Genomic DNA, 16,844 nt, shown 5'->3' with positions numbered 1-16,844 from the left:
AGTGACGGCAAGGACCTAACCCAGCCAGTGTCCAGCAGTGGCCTTGGCCAGCAGGACACGATGGGGCAGCTGAGCTGAGCCAAGGCCAGCGGCATGGCCGCGATGGGGCCGAGGCCTTGCTCCGGAGCTGACGCTGCGAGAGGGCAGCCAGGGAGCGGGTGTCAGGAATGGTGTCATCAGTGGCAGGACAGCATGGTCTTGCCTGGGTCAGCCACCAGCTGCGTGCTCAGGGCCACTGCCTCGGGCAGGGTTTGTGTGCCAGCCGAACTCCAACGCTCAGTAGTTGGGTGGGATTTGCCCTGAGGGCTCAGCTCTCCATTCCCTGGTGTGGGGGGAGCTGCAAGCAGGGGAGGTCCCACTGAGGCTGGGGCTGGTGGGACAGGGGTGCAGGTCCCTGGGAGCAGGGGATGTGTTATATTGGGAAAAACTGCAGGCTGCCGGGACTGTTGTTAAGCATCAGTGTGACAGCTGCAAGGGTCTGGAAAGGCTGTTGTGGGGGTGCTCAGCCTCTGAAGGAGCAGGGAATGTGTTTTGCAGCATCCCACCCCATGCCAGCACCGTGCTGGCAGGAGAGCAGGGGCATTGCTGGGAGAGAAGGAAAGATCCCTTGGCCCCTGGGTACCGCTCGTCCCTTCCCATGGCGTGTGCCCAGTGCTCCCAGTGCCTTGCCCGCTTTTGTTCCCGGGAACTAGAGTCACCTCTGTTCCCTGCAGCGAGCCAGGGCTCCCGCTGCGAGGCCCTCCCTCCTGATGCGCTCTGTCCTGGGATGCTCCAGGGCTCCTCATGGCCAATCCCCGCCATTAACTCCTCCTGACTCTCCTGGGATACCCGGGACTCGCAGCGCCTGACCCGCACACTCCCGCCGTGCCGGGTGCATGGGCCGGCTCCGCTGTCCCCCTGAACCCCGGCGCGGCCCCGTCGGCCGCAGGGCCCGTTCCCGGTGCTGCCGCTGCCGGCCTTTCCCTGCTCCACGTGCTCCCGCCGCCTCCGCGCCGCTTCCGGGGGCGCGGCCTGTGAGACGGGGGTTGATTGGGGCGTGGTTATGCAAATAAGTCTGTGGTTATGCAAATAATACAGTGGATATACAAACACGCCGCTCGCGCCTATGGGCGTGGCCATGCAAACGAAGCACATAGTGGGGGGAGTGGATATCCTTTGGGGGCGTGGCCTGAGCGGCGTGGGCGTGATCACGCTTACGCAGGGGGCGTGGCCGGCGTGCGGCGCTGCGCGCGCGCGGTCGGGGCCCGGCGGCGGCGGCGGCAGCAGCAGCGGCGGCGGCAGCAGCAGCGGGGGGAGGGCGGGAGGGGGTGGGAGAAACCGGGCCGGGAACGGGCGGAAAAGCTGCGGATTAGCGCGGGCTTAAAGCTAATAGACCCCCCAACGTCCTGCATCCAGAAAAAAAAAAAAAGGCCGGAAAAAATCGCCCAAACGACGGAGCACGAGAGCCGTGGCCGCTGGGAGGTCAAAGGGCGGAGGTGAGGAAGGAGCTGCTTCCCGGTGAGGTGAGAAGGGACCGGGCCGGGGCGGGCGTGGGAAGCGCGATCGGTGTGGCAATAACCCCTCAGGGCCCTTCCCTGCCTCAGTTTCCCCTCAGGGCCCCTCACGGACGGGCCCGGGGCGCGCGCCTTCCCCTCACGCACCCGCGTCCCGCCACCACAGCCCCCTCTGGTTTTGGGTAGAGTTCCTGAGGAGTACGTGAAGGGAATGATGGCAATGTGGAGTATTTTATTCCGTGGGGGTTTGTTGGTGCCGTAAAGATTCTCTGCCGTGGTTCTCTGGGGACTTGGCTCAGTGCTGCAAGTGTCTGCCCTCGGGATAATCACCTGTCTTTGGAATCCTGGGGGATTCGGGAATCGACAGAGAGATGGAGAACGTTTTGGGGCGTCAAAGGTACAAAGTGAAGAGGGAGAGAGGAGAGAAGGGGTTGATCACCTCTGCTCTAGGATCAGGAGAAAATGTTGTATGGGAAAGGATTAAAATTCTGTAATATGTAAAGGGAGCGGTGGGACAGGGGAGTGAAGTGCCCCAGGAGGTTTGGTACAGGTCACTGAGTGCTTCAGAACCAGACGGGTGTGCTGCTCTGGGGACCTGCTCTGTGCTCTCAGCACTTATCTCACCCCCTGAATCATGCTGCACTTTGGGATTTCTTCAAAATTTAGGGGTCGACTTCCTCGTGTGAGTCAGAATGAACATCTTTGCGTTCTCTTTAATATAACGAGCAAGGAGCTTTTGGAATGCTGAGTTCTGGGGTTATGTTTGGGAGAATCCTGAGGAAAGGACTCCGGAAAGATTTTGGCCTTCGTGCCAGAATTTCCTGAATGCAGCATCCACGTGTTTTTCCGGGTTGTTGAAAGGCAAATCAAGTTTCTTTTCATTCAGGGGGCTGAGATGAGGCGTGAGCTCCCTGTGAAACCAGAGCTGCGAGGGCAGGACTAGGGTAGTAAATTTGGGATTACACGATCTGTTATGTAATGCAGAAAGGCGATTAGCTGGCTGGGATTGGGAAGAGAGGAAAACACCCCGGGATGTTCCCTGAACGTGTGACACAGCTCCGTGTTTCCAGGTACAACTTGGCATGGTTTATTTTTCCAATCATCATTTAAATATAGCATTCTAAAAGAGCCAAGAACAACGAGGGTTTGTCTCAGGAGCATTAAAATAGTATTTTAAGTGTCATAATCCTATGATGAATGAATTAGGCTCTCACTGAGTTGCTCAACACTATTTTCGGTCAGGGTTGCTGGGCCTGTCTGGCATCAGAGTTTGGATCATTATGCACCAAAAACTCATTTTTTTTTTTTTTCCCCTCTCTGATGAGAATTTAAAAAGTAGAGCAGGTACAGCTCGAGGAACAGAAATAGCATTACCTGCCTGTAGTGGAATGTAGTAGGTGAGCAGCAGCAGCACTGCACTTCCAGCAGATCCTGAGTCCTGGGAATCTCTTCCAGGCCAGGCAGCTGCAGCACCTTCCTCCCCTTCTAAGGAGATTTTCTCTAGGGAGCTGTGGCTGGAGATGGGGACACAGCCCCTGGGCTGGGGAGACCTGTGAGGCTGGAAGGAGGTGCAGAAGCTGCTCTCCAGCCATTCCTTGGCTCTCATATGTGTGATTAGAATTCCTGTGAATCCCTTTCTCCCCCTTGTGCAGTGCAGTGAAGGGTGAGAAGGAGCACCGAGCAGTTCTGTGGTGGTGCAGCTGCTGTTCCTGTGCCTGGGAGTGTTACTGCTCACATCCATGATCCCCAGAACAGGGAATTGAGGGCATCTTTTCATTCATGTCCTCAGGTGAAGACCAGCCCCAATGGCTCAGAACAGCCGTGGTCTTTGGGCATAACTGGGAAAAAGTAAAGTTCTCCTCCCAGCAAAAGAGTGATTTCAGCTGGAGTGAGAGTGTGGTGGGGAGGGAAGCAGGACTGCACTTCTTAAATCTGAATGAATCTTGTATGGAGCATTGTGATAAAGGAATAATAGTTGGTTTGTTTACAAAAGACAATGTTTGAGTCAGACTTTGGGACTTGCTGCCTCACAGAGGAATTTTGGGGTTGTTTCTCCATCTGGAAGGAAGAGTGCAGTGATTTTCTGGGCCTGGCTTCATAATTGGTGATTAGAAAGGGAAATGTGTGGTTCTGTGTGATGCTGGGAGCCGTGGCAGTTGGTGTGTCCAGCCTTGTTCCTGCTGTGACCCAGGAGCTGTAGAAAACCAATGCCAGGTAGGTGTGTCACCTTACAGGTGCTGTGTCCCTCTGGGGCTCTTGGGGCCCTTCACACTCCCCAGAGATCTGGGAGTGCAGAGCTCTGAACCATGGAAACTCCTGATCAAAGCTTTGGGGGTTATTTCTGAGGGAACCACGCAGGGGAATGCATGGTGAGGGTTATGTCTAAATTGTTACTTTTGCTTGCATGGATAAAAGTTCAGAACTGTGGGGATTTGTGTCCCTTTTGTCATCCCTCACATCCTGCCTGTGAGGGGATCCCTGGTAACTCCATGACTGACAGGCAGAACTTCCAGAATTGCAGAGTCTGGGGTGGAAACACTGGACTGGTGTGTGTGTGGAAAAGGGAATGTGTTCCCCAGAGAGCCAGGGGCACACTTCTGCTTTCCTGCCAAATCCACGAGTTTTGGAAACCCTTCACTTCACAGGAGCCCAACTGGTGCTACACCCCCAGCCCTCCCCTCTGACACGGCAAGACTCTTGGTTTATGTTTCCAGAATGTATTTTTCAGGTAAATGATAATGCTTAGCAGATGAACTTCGTTTGAGCGAGCTCTAATTACAGTAAGTCAGGAAACTCCTGCCAGTGATAGCTGCGCTTTGCTGCAGGGGTGTTTAATGGTACTCAAAATATATTTCTGAGGGGTTTTTGGGAGGGGTCTTCTAGGAGGCAGACCCCATATGGGCTATGGGTTTGGAAAATGCAGAATTCTGCTTGTATGGTTTACCTGGATGTGGTTTACATGGAGGGGGGTTTGGGAGGCTGCTGTCTGCTCCTGGGGCTGGAATGGACTGGGAAAGGAGCTCCAGCTCCTTCCACAGACAGTGTTTGCCCATCCTGGCCACTCCCGAAGGTGTTGCTGTCCTCTTTAACTGCCCCTGCCCTGTCAAACCCAGGAGTGAAGCATGGAAGCATCTGTGGTGGCACATCCCTTAAAAAAAAGAGCTGCAGAGAAGATGCAGTTCAGGTATTCAGACATGAATTTGAATTTTGAACTTGTCTGTTTCAGAAATAAGGACCGAACCACACAGACAGAATGGGTTTTCCTACATTAAACATGTTGGTTTGATTTGGTTATAATAATAATATAATACTGATCATTACCACAGATGCTGATTTCTGTTCTCAAGGAGAGTTTTGAGCCAGGAAATGGGGCCTCTGCAGGGAGAGGAGCCCCAGCCCTAGAGAAAGAAATAGGGAAGGAGTTGTGCTCAGTTCAGATCCTGGTTTGAGGAAAAGGGTGAATCTCCACTGAATTTGTTGGGATGGTGAATGGCTCAAGGTGCTTCCCAGGCAAACTTTGCCTCACAAAAGCACAGCTGGAGCTGGGCAGGAATCCTTAAAGTGCTGATCTAAAGTGCTTTCTGCACTCCTGCAGTGAGAGTTATTCAAACCCAGAGGTGTTTCCCTTCCTCAGCAGCAAGGCCACAAAGTGAGGATTAAGATAAAAATCGAACTTGACTGTGGGAGGGCATCAAGGGACTCAGTTATTCTGGGAATGCCCTCATGGCAGGAAGGAATTTTAATGTCTGGCATCCCCAAACTGGAGTGTTCAGCACCTTTTGACTTGGTGAGCAACTGGTGGTAGTGCCAGGCTACAAAAAGGAAGAGCAGCTTTGCAAGCTGTCGTTTCAGGGAGGTATTTCTGTCTGTCTGCTCAAAGCACTGACTCAGAGAGACCAGAAAAGCTTTAGGAGGTGTCTTTTGGGACATGGAAAGTCAGGGATGTTTTTAAAGCCTGGAGGAGAGGGAGCAGTTGGTGTGGGTGAAAGAGTGGGACAGAGAGAGTGGGGAGTAGTACTCATGCCAAAATCCTGCATCAAGTGGGAAATGGTTGAAAAGCACCTGGCAAGGTGCAGGAGTGTGGAATAGCTGGTGCTGCTTTATCACAAGTACTCCTTGGCAAGGTGAGTTTGCTCGTTCTAAGATAAGATACCATGGCTGTTTCTGGCTGCAGAAAAGCAGCCTTGGTCATGAATCCTCTGAGGTTTGATTTTTATCCAAATAAGATGCTTGAGTAGGTGCCTGAGAAGGTGCCAGTATGTGATGGATAAAATCATGGCTAAATAAATGTATTCAGAGCAGCAGTAACACCCTTGTGAATGGGCCTGGGTGTACTGAGAGGGGCACTGGGGTCTCAGCCATCACTGAAGTGGCAGAGCACACTGTGCATGTTCAAGTTGGAAATGACATAAAGCAGGGAGGGGCTGCACGTGTGACTTTGGTTTGAGCAATTAAACATGGCCTGAAAATGGGCTGGTGATGAGGAAGGACAGCGGTGAGGTGGGGATTGGAGCAAAAATAGCCAGCTGCGGGCGTGAGGATAATTGCTGAGGTGTAATCCCTAATTACAGGAACCTGGTGACCTGCTGTGTGTGTGGGAAGGGGGAGGTGAAAGTTTGAGTACGAAAATCGGTGGTGGTGGCCTTGGCAGCACTGCAGGAGCACTTGGACTCCATGGACTTATTCCATGGTTCCAAGTGCCACTGCTGGGCTGTCTGCCTGGCTGTGCCTGCCGGGAACAGAAGGGTTAAATAGCAGGGAGGGGCACAGGGTCCCAACCCCTGTCTGACAAGAGCAAATTGGACAAACCTCTGTAGGGAATGATTTGAGCAAAGCTCTGGTGCTCGTGTGAGCGAGGCCGTGTGACCATTTCCTGAGTGACACAGAACCAAAGAAGCATGGTTTGGGTTGCACAGGACCTTAAAGCACATCTTGCTCCATTCCTTTCCACTATCCCAGCTCCAAACCCCATCCAGCCTGGCCTGGGACACTTCCAGGGATTGAGCAGCCACAGCTTCTTCTTATCTTCCACGACCTCTCCAGCCTGCCAGGGAACAATTCCATCCCAATATCCCACCCATCCCTGCCCTCTGGCACTGAAGCCATTCCCTGTGTCCTGTCCCTCCATGCCTTGTCCCCAGTCCCTCTCCAGCTCTCCTGGAGCCCCTTCAGGCCCTGCCAGGGGCTCTGAGCTCTCCCTGGAGCCTTCTTCTCTCCAGGGGAATATTCCCAGCTCTCCCAGCCTGGCTCCAGAGCAAAGGGGCTCCAGCCCTCTCTTCTGGACTCATTCCAGCAGCTCCAGATCCCTGTGCTGTTGGATCCCAGGACTTGGCACAAGTCCAGGCAGATGTTCCAAAAGCATTTTGCCTGTTTTATATCCCAAACAAGAGGCTTGAGCTGAGATGTTGACCCCAGTCTGGTGGAGAGGATTGGAAAAGGGCATGAGTAGCAATACTACCTGTAGTAGGAAGGGAAGAGTGTTGCAGGTCTGTGCTGTGTTTGCACGAGGCTCCAGCCTGGAGTGGAGGGCGGATGGAATCTGTGGTGCCTGTGCCTGGCACTGGGCTGGGATGGATGGCCAGGAGAGGGAACAGTGGCATTGCCCAGCTGGGCTTTGTGGGGAAGCTCTGGGCTGTAACTGCACAGGGCTGTTGCATCAGTCTCTGGTATTTTTAGGAGAAAGTGATTCCCCAGCCACTTGTAGGGTGGCTGCATGGATAAACAAAAAGGAGCAGATTATTCCAAAGGGATCACGTGGTATGCAGTGTATAAGGCACTTTGCCAGGGCAGGCTCCCGGCCTCTCTGCATCCCTGTCTGGCTCCTGAGCCTGGCCGGGAGTGCCCGAGCACAGCAGTCTGCTGGACACTGCCCTGGGGCCGGGGGATGCTGGCTGTGCTCAGCCCCAGCACTGCCCCGTGGCTCAGTCTTCCCGAGCTTTGGCACTGCCTCTGTAACCCGGCGGTGTCACAACAGGGACGGTGTCCTGGGGAGATTTCCCCAACTTAGCTCGTGTTTATTTTGAGCTGCAGCTCTGGAGTTGGTTTGATGGCCAGAGTTAGCCCGGGATAAAAGAGACAGACCCTTCGTGCTGTGCTGCCTGGAATTATCCCGGGATAAAAGAGACAGTCCCTTCGTGCTGTGCTGCCTGGAGTTAGCCTGGGATAAAAGAGACAGCCCCTTCCTGTTGCCTCGGGCCTTCCCAGGGCTGCCTGGTGTCCCCTTAGTGATAAAATCCTTCCCAAGCTGCTCTCTGACCATCCTTGAGCTTCCCAGGACCTTCTCCAGTTCCCCTGCTGTCCCCTGTGGGATGAGGAGGAAGAGCAGGAATGCCCACTTAGCACGTGTAAGGATGGATTTACATCCTGATTCTGTTCCATTCTTAATTCCTTTTTTTCACTGCATCATGTCACACCTTCAGGGAATTAAGGGCTGGGATCCCAGGATGTTATTTTATTTTCCCTGTGTGCATCACACCCCATTTGCTGGAACTGGAAGATCCTTAAGATTCATTCTCACCCAAAGCATTCTGGGATTCTGTGCCTGTGCAGGTGGATCATTCCCAACTCTACAGGGCTGGGTGAAGAAGGGGTTGGGAAATGTTTCCTTGTGTTTGGAATCTCTGTTTCATGTGCAAGGGAGCTTCCGTTGGCTGGATACAGCCACATTGAAATAATGTTTTTTCTAAATTTGGTTATTTTCTTTTTGTCCCAAATCTCCATGTCTCATGGCTCTGCACATGGAACATCCTATCCTGTCTCATCATCCACAGCAACAAGTTGTCTGGTGCTGTCGGGAGTATTTTGGGCAGGAAGAAAGGGTAGAAACCACACTCCATAAATGACTTCCAAAGCAGGAGTGTAACTGAGGTTCTTCTCTTGAAGCAAAAAAGTTTAAAAATGTCCTGAAAACTGTTTTGGAAAGTGATTTTGAATGTCAGCCCCTGTTTTGGGAACAGATAACTTTATCTGACATGTAGAGATTATTGAAGTGTTCTCTTTGAATCTTCATTGTTGTTGCTACTCTAGCTTTCCAAGAGATGTTAGTAATACGTAGTGTGAGTGAAATACCACTTACTGAATGGGGTGTGTTCCAGATAACCTGTGCATTTTTAAACTCAAACCATAAATGAATGTGGTACAGGGAGAAAAACAGGCAAAAAGAAGTGGGTCAAAACTGGCAAAGTGTGTCAGAACAGGTAAAATGAAGTAAGTTTGCACGTTTTGGGGACTGAAATTTGGCTGCAAAACTTGTATCAGACTTCCAGCGCTGTTGCAGGCACAGAGCTGGAATGGAGGGAGTGGACTCAGCAATGTCATTTTCTACCTTTTGAATATGGAAAGCACCCCTAGTGTGAAGGACAATCCACTCGGGACTCAGAGGCTGTTCAAGCCTTGTCCTGACAGCAGTGCTGGGATTAACCCTTGCAGCCTCACCAGGGTTAGTGCATGGCTGTGATTTTCCCATAGGAAGTGTTCTGTTCCTCGTGACCTCCGTGTCCCCTGGCAGTACAAAGCCCCTTATTCTTCCCATGGGAATGTGAGGGGAGAGCAGGAGCTTGGTGTTAGAGCTCATTGTGCAGCCTTGCTGTGAAGGAGCCTTGTCTTGAGCGAGGCTCTTGTTCTGCCACCTCTGAAGTCCTGAGGAATGTTCCTGGCCCTCGCTGGGGACAGTCCATGCCTGCTGAGAGGGAGACTTGGGTTCTGAGATCTGTGCTTCTGTCCCTCCCCTCCTCCCTTTGTGGATGGTGGGGTTTGGGAGCTCCCATGGCACTGAGACCAGCGAGCGATCACTCAGAGCATGGCCTGAGCCACCTCCAGGGCCCAGCAGAGGGCAAGGAAATCCAGGTGCTTTTCTGAGTGATGCAGCATGTGTTTTCAGCATCTGCAGGGAAGCCAAGATTTCCCTTGTTTTCGGGGTGTCTGTGGTGCTGAGTGTGGGCCCTGCTGTGAGGAGATGGTGGTGGTGAGGGCTGGGAGCTGTTTGCTGCTCGAAGGGAGGCCGTGCATCAGCCAGGTTTGGTGATGGCTCTTCTGCTGTGAGTGTGCTGGGAATAGCCCAGGAGTGTGGGGGACCCCTGGAACTGCAGAGCTGTGTGTGAGCGTGTCCCACGGGCTGTGGGACGAGTGGCGCAGGGACACCAGGGAGGCTCTGTCCTGGTTCAGATCTGAGCCGGAGCACGGGTGAAATGTGCGAGTTACAGCAGGAGCTTGAGGTGTTCTGGCTGCTCTGGTATCCAGCAGCATCAGTCCTGCTGCTTCCATGTGTTCTGGGGCTGCTCTGGGGACAGGAGGTTTCCCTGATCCCCCAGGAGCCTGGGTGGGATTGATGGGTTTATGGATACAAGGCAGTGCCTGCTGCACCAGGAGGGAGAATTACCCCTGGTGGTCCATCCCCACCTGGCCCTCAGGTGTGTGAGCATCACATTGAGCTGTTCCCTGGGCAACAGCTGCTGAAGTTGCAGCACAGACCAACCCACATTCCTTTATAAATTCTCATTTTTAGTAAATTCTTCCCTCTTTCCCATTCATTCCTCCCCTGGCCTTCCTCAAACGCAGCCTTGGCAGGAAAACTCAGATCCCACCTGTGCCCTGGGGCTGCTGCAGGGCTGAGGTGTTCCCTGTGCAGAACAAGTGTGGATGAGCAGTGTTTCCAGCAGGATGTGTAGATCCTGCTGGAAAAGGGCTGGAGAGGGGGGGAGGCAGAAGGACATGTTGGGTCTGTTCCTGCTTTGCCAAGCTTGGTGTTGTAAATGGAAAACAGTGGGTTAAAATTCCCATTGAGGTTCAGATACAGGCAACATGATGGAGCAAATTATTGAATGTACTGAAGTGTGAGAAAAATACTGTGGAACAGGGATTTATTCTGGATTTTTCCTTTATATTCCCCCCCTCTCCAGGCTTCACTGGCTTGGCTGTGTGTTTTTATTACACCTAATGCCTGGTTCCAGAACATTTTGTGGAAAACTGAGGAGTTGAGTACACCTAAAACCCCAGGTGACTGTCAGAAAAGGGAAAGTTTTTACCTTTGTTAGTTTATCCTCTAAGCTCACAGTGGGCTCTGCTGTGTTTCCCTGCCCTCAGTGTCCAGGAGGACTCCTGGGAAGGCTGTAAAGCCTTTCAGACAGAAATGTGAAGAATTTGGAACATGTAGCTATTGTTCAGTGAGATAAAAGCTTTTGTCTGGGGAAAAGTAGCAAGTTTGAGTTGATTTTTTTCCTGCAAAAGGAAGTTGTACATGTCTTCCTTCTGCTGGTCAGCCTTGTTTTTGTAGGAGTGCAGGACATTGGAACCGGGTGGGGAACAGGGACAGGACAGGAGGGAACAGCCTCAGGCTGGGCCAGGGGAGGGCAGGGTGGACATCAGCAGGAATTTCTCCATGGAAAGGATGGTCGCTGCCCAGGAAATGGAGTCCCCACCCCTGGAGGTGTCCCGGGATGGGGCACTCAGTGCTCTGTTCTGGGGACAAGGTGGCCATGGGGCACGGGGGCACTCGGTGACCTTGGAGGGCTTTTCCAGCCTCAGTGGTCCTGGCGTTCTGTGCAGTGTACCCATCTCTTGTACCTGAAGAGAACCAGAATGTCACCTGTGGTGCTGCAAGCTGGAAACATCCCCGTGCCCTCGTGCTTCCAGGCAAAATTTGTCTTGGATTTGCAGTCAGGCAAAAGGCAAGAAATTCTCCTTTAACATTTGTCCTACAATCAGCAGGTTTATTTTGGCTTAGATAATCTCAGTTTGGAGAAATGACTTGGAGCAGGAACAGTTCCTGCTGTTCACTCTTAGGAGCTCTGTCACAGCATAAAGCAAATAAAGATGGCAGATTTTAATATGCAACCCCCCAAGTGATGAAGAAATACTAGCTTTGGAATGCTCTGTGTTTTCTTACGGAATGTTGCTGTTGGACAGCAGGTGAAGAGAGTCAATACCAAGTTTTCCTCCTTGAAGTTACTAGAAATTGTTGCCAGTGCTGTGCTGCTCCCCAGAGCAGCTTTTGGCAGCTCAGGCTGGTCAGACAACCACTTGGGATGTATTTTTGCCACAGGAGCAGCATATCCATGTTGTTCCTCATGGAGCAGGGATGGTCCAGTCCTCACAGGGAGGTTGAGATCTGCTCTGTCATTTCATAGAATCAAGAAATCCCAGGATGGTTTGTGCTGCAGAGGACTTTAGGGATCATTCAGTTCCACTGCTGCTGTGGCAGGGACACCTCCCACTGTCCCAGGTGCTCCAGCCCCAATGTCCAACCTGGCCTTGGACATTCCAGGGATCCAGGGGCAGCCACAGCTGCTCTGGGCCCCCTGTGCCAGGGCCTGCCCACCCTGCCAGGGAAGGATTTGTTCCTGAATGCTGGCGATTTCTAAAACAAGCTGATAACGTTTATTTCCCTTTTCCTGATGTGTTTTTGTCCCTTTGCCTCCCTAGCTGGAGCCAGTGCCTTCCCTGAAGGGCTGCCCATGCTGGAACTGCCCGAGCCCCTGCAGTGTCCCGGGATGGCCTCGAGGTGAGGGTGGCTGAGGATGACCCTGACTGAAAGGCTGCGCGAGAGGATTTCGCGGGCGTTCTACAGCCACGGGCTGCTGTGTGCCTCCTACCCCATCCCCATCATCCTCTTCACTGCCCTCTGCATCCTGGCCTGCTGGTGAGTCCTGCCCGGGTTTGTGTCACACACGGCTGGGGAGGGGGTTCTTGGCAGCATTCTCTCTCCTGGGCCCACCCAGACACTCTTCTTTTATATAGACTTTATTGGTTTTGTCACCTTCTGTTGTGGGGCAAAAGAAACAACGGGGATGAAGTGTCTTCATCTGGTTTAATAAGTAAGAACTAATTGAATAGGTGAGGAGAAACAATAAATGAGATGTAAGTAATCCTCAAGCACCTGGTAGTGGACTCCAAAGCCATGAATTAAAAATGGGCAGAAGGAAAGCTGATCTTTCTTTGTACACCTGCCTGTCCTGTCCTCCCTGGAGCCTGCACTCTTCTGTTTCATCCTTGGCACACCTGTATGGCAGTAGATTCCCTGCTGTCCTTATGGACCCTAATTGGGATCCCTAGTTTGCAGGTGGATGTAGTTTTATTCCCAGGAATGTAACACAGGCTTGGAATCATTTCCAGCAGGGCACTGTGGGGCAGAACAAACCTTTGTGCCCAGACCATGCACCCATGAGTACGTACAGATTCTGTCTTGCAGTGTTTAATTCTCTTGTCTCCTTTGGGCAAAATAAACCTGATGTGATGGTTTGCTCCCCTGACTGTAGAAAAGCTGCACGTGTGTTGGCACAGACACAGGATTTCCTTTGAGCTGTGATGGTGACAGGGGCTGCTTGCACATCTCAGTTAAAACATTGTCTGAGGGAGGATTTTCACACGTGAAAAACCTCTGAGGTGGCTTCTCCTGGCTGGAGTTCTTTGTGGTTGTGAGCAGCAGTGGGGGTGTTGCTTCCTGGTTTGTCACTGCTCCGCATGGATCCCTGTAACTTCCAGGGACAGTTTTGTTCACTTGTCCTGTAGAACATGAAGCTTCTGCAAGGCTCAACCAAATGGTTCCTGCATTGCTCTGTCTTTGGTATGATTGCGAGTAGCAGCTCAGTGTTTTGGCTCCAGCTTTGTCGGGTGCAGCTTTCCAGTGGCATTTCTTCAGCTGAAAGCTGCACCCAGCAAAGCCAAACCAAAGTCCCACGTGTGTCACTGTGTCACCTCACTGCTGCTTGGGAATGGCTGCTCAGGATGGGCTCAGGCTCCTCGTTGCAGCTCTCCAGGCAGCAAATACAGGACAGCTACTGCAGTGGGGAATGTTCACCCACAAAGTGGTGTGTTTTGGGGGGATCAAAACATGCTTATTCCCTTCTGAAATTCAGGATTTCCCGGAGAGGAGAAAACCTGGTCGGGGTCCCCAGCAGCTCTCCTTGTTCTTGGGGGCCTCAGCCCCCTGGGTGAGGACTTGGAGCTGCCCTGTTACTGTTCAGAGTTGATGGTCTTTGGTAACTGTGGATTTGTGGAAGTGTCTGCTTTGCTGAGTGCCAGTATTTGAGGATTCTGCAGTGACTGGTTTCCTCCAGGCTGCAGAAATCCGTCCAAGTCACCATCAGGCACGAAGAGTCTGCTTTCTTTAATGAGTTCCAGAAGCTCATTAGCAAAGCGGATCCTGGCCGTGGGAGAGACAGGTGGCAAAAGCGTGGTGACACCCCTGGAGAGCAGGAGAATCTTGGCAGAAAACTGGGGTGAGGCTGAAGGTTTTGGTCCCTGTTTAGAAGCTGTTTTTTGGGGGTGTTTCAGTTCCTGTTCTGAGCTGCTGTGCATTAATCGTTGATAACGAGGTGTTAATTGTGGCTTTAGAAGTGGCTTTGCTAATTAGGTCAGAACTATTCCAGAGTGGGATCAGAGCATGAGAGTGAAGGGATTGTTTTCCTGGGAGCTGCACTTAGCTGTGTGGAGGGCTCAGGGATGCTCTTTGGCACCGATTTCCTGCTGGGATGGAGCTGTTTGTGCTCTTTGGAAGCGCTCCTCTCTCCCTGCTGGATTTCACTGACACATCCCAGCCATCCCTCTGCAAAAACAAGGAGCTGGTGGGGAAAAAATCAAATCCCAGCACTGAGGCAGAAGCTCATTTAGGCAACATTTGTGGGCAGCAGGGCTGGGCAGGGACCCTCAGCCCTGTGTGCTGCTGGGCTGAGACCAGCACAGAGCAGGAGCTCGCAGAATCATGGAATTGGGAAGGTTGGAAAAGGCCTTTCATGGAGAAATGAGAGATCATGGGGTCCAGCCATTCTCCAGCACTACCAGGGCCTCTGCTGACCCATTCCATGTTCCTCAGCCTGAAACATGGTTAATAAAGACACTCCAGCAAACAAGAGTGGATGTTGTATCTTGAGCTCTTCAGAGGTGGATCAGTCCTGTCTCCTGCACCTGGAGCTGAGGAGAGCTTGTGGAATTCTGCTGCAGAGAAAATTATCTCTGGGGTTACTGGAGTAGCTGTTACTGGGGTTCTCCTCCTCTTCACATCAGTCAAACCCCATCATTTTTGTGTGCAGACAGTTTTTAAAAGCTGAACTAAAGCACAAGGTCCACAATTTGTCCATCAGCTTTCTGGCCTCAGGCCAGTGCCCATGCAGGGAGTAAGGTCACCACAGAGTCTGGTCTGGTTGTTTTGGGTGTCTTTACTCTTGGAAGGGTTTGTACATACACTTTGTACAGTGTTTTTGATGCCACTGACAGATGAGGCACAGCATCTCTGGGTTTGATAATAAATTAATACCCAAAGCAAAAAGTCCTGTGACTTATTCTCTATAGTCCTAAAGTCTGAAAATGCAAGTTAGTCTCCACATCAGAGGGAGAGTTTTCTTGTTTTCCTATAAATCCCTTTGTAGGGGACACTCATTTTCCTCATCCCACTTTAATGGATCTGTGTTGGGATCTGCATTTTTCCCTGGAATGAAGGTGTCACCAACCTTGTCTGAACCAGCCCAGAGAGGAACAAGTAATAGCTGGAGACGTGGCCACTTGGGTAAATATGGCATTCCAGTGTCACTCTGAAGAACAGACTTCAGTTCAAGTCAGGATTGCAGATGCCCCAGGTGACTCTGCAGCAGGTTTCAGGCAATTGAAGAGGTGTTTGTTATTTAACAGAACACAGGTTCTGCTCCTGAAGAATGGCAGAACTGGCTGGAACCAGAGCCCCTGAGAAGGTGTATGTGTGTGTGTACATATTTGTTTATAATTATTTCTATAAGAACATAGCACTCTTGCCCAGGTCTGCACTATTTGAGTGGTAACCAAAGGACCTGAGTCAGAGTCAGACTCCTGGTGTTCCAGCTCCCCAGAGAACAGCCTGCTCTGGGATTTCACCATGGCACTGGGAGCAGGCTGTGGTGCACAGGAAAGGGGAGTCTCCTTTCCAGTGCAGAATTTTGGGGCCCTCTCAGGGGAAGCAGGGCAAAGCCACCCTCACTTGCTCAGAAACAGGTTGGTGATGCACTTGCCAAGGCTCAAAAGGTGCTGCTGCTGCTGCCAGGTACTGGCCTTGCCAACCCTCTGGCAGGGCCCTGTTAGCAGGTTCCTCCCTCCTCAGAGGGGATTCCAGGCTGCTCTGCCTTGGCTGCAAACAGACCAAAAGCTTGTCCTGCAGCGAGCCGAGGAGCTGGGAGCTGTCTGAATAACATGGATCAGCTCCTTCCCTGGTACCTGGGCCCTGGCAGCTCCCTGCTTCCCTGCACCCTCAGTGGCTGGGGCTGCTCCAACTGCTGGAGCTCCCCGTGGGTCTGGGAAGGGGGAATGTGCAGGGAGGGATTTGCTTGGAGCTCTCCTGGCCCTACTCCATCTTGGCCCCCTGAGCCATCATGAAAATATGTCAAGTACTTGGATGAGCATTTCTGCCTGCAGTTCCTGCTGCAGTTCAGCAGCTCCAGCTGGTTCCACGATCCATGTTTCCTTTATTCTGGGGTTTCAGAGGGGGTTCAGGATACACAGTGGTGTGAGCATCTAAAAAGAGCCTTTTCCAAAACCAGAACAACCTGGGCTTTCCTGTCATCTTTGTTAGATCCCAGGATCACAGGTGAGCTTGGGAGGGTCTGGAGATCAGCCAGGCAGGGTCACCTGCAGCAGGTGACACTGGGATGTGTCCAGGTGGGGTTGGGATGTCCCCAGACAGGGACACCCCTGGGCAGCAGTTCCAGGGCTCTGCCCCTCCATGGAAAGAGGCTTTTCCTTCCTCCTGCTGAGCTGGAACTTGTGCTTGGCTTTGTGACCATTTCAGGTCCTGCTGTTCTTCCCTCCTCTGTCTGCTTTCCATTCCTATTCACCTCTTTCCCTGATGCTCAAAAAAATCCCTAACGAAGAGAAATGTGAGGAGAGTTGAACCCAAGTGCTGGAAATGCCTTCCCTGGAGCTGAGGTGGGGCTGTTCTTCCCTCTGGGCAGTGACAGTGACCCAGACCTGGCACAGTACAGAACACCCAGAGCAGCTGTGGCTGTCCCTGCATCCCTGGCAGTGTCCCAGGTCAGGCTGGAGCAGCGTGGGACAGGGGAAGGTGCCCATGGCCATTGGATGGTGCTCAAGGTCCCTTCCATCCCAAAGCACTCCAGCATTCCTGGTGGGTCCCACACAGGGAGCCCCTTTTCCCTCGATACTGAGCTGTGAACCAGGACTGGGACTGCAGAGAGAATCCCCTCTGGTCTGATGTCACAGCAGAGCTGCCCATCCCAGCTGGGGTCACCAACTTTTACTGGCCCTGGGGAGAGCTGAGCCCTCCTGCCCTTGAGAGGAGTTCTGCTGCCTTGGGGGATCTGGGAAAGGGACTGGGACAGCAGCAGCACTGCCAGCAGGGTCATCACAGCCACCCCAGAGAGGGGGAACGCTGTC

General features: G+C 52.4%; 1 protein-coding gene across 1 annotated transcript in view; it reads left to right on the top strand.

Moving 5' to 3' along the window:
• The first annotated feature begins 1,131 nt into the window (after window positions 1–1,131).
• Window positions 1,132–16,844, top strand: part of SCAP (SREBF chaperone) — a 42,663-nt gene continuing 26,950 nt past the window's right edge. The window contains exons 1-2 of the mRNA XM_062505431.1: window positions 1,132–1,502; window positions 11,913–12,129. Of these exons, the coding sequence (XP_062361415.1) occupies window positions 12,008–12,129 (122 nt within the window). The 5' untranslated portion in view covers window positions 1,132–1,502; window positions 11,913–12,007. The remainder of the gene's footprint in view (window positions 1,503–11,912; window positions 12,130–16,844) is intronic.

Source organism: Cinclus cinclus, chromosome 1 (assembly GCF_963662255.1).
Source record: "Cinclus cinclus chromosome 1, bCinCin1.1, whole genome shotgun sequence".
Taxonomy (NCBI): domain Eukaryota; kingdom Metazoa; phylum Chordata; class Aves; order Passeriformes; family Cinclidae; genus Cinclus; species Cinclus cinclus.
The sequence above is the reverse complement of the archived record's forward strand: the minus strand, read 5'-3'. Positions and strand labels throughout refer to the sequence as shown.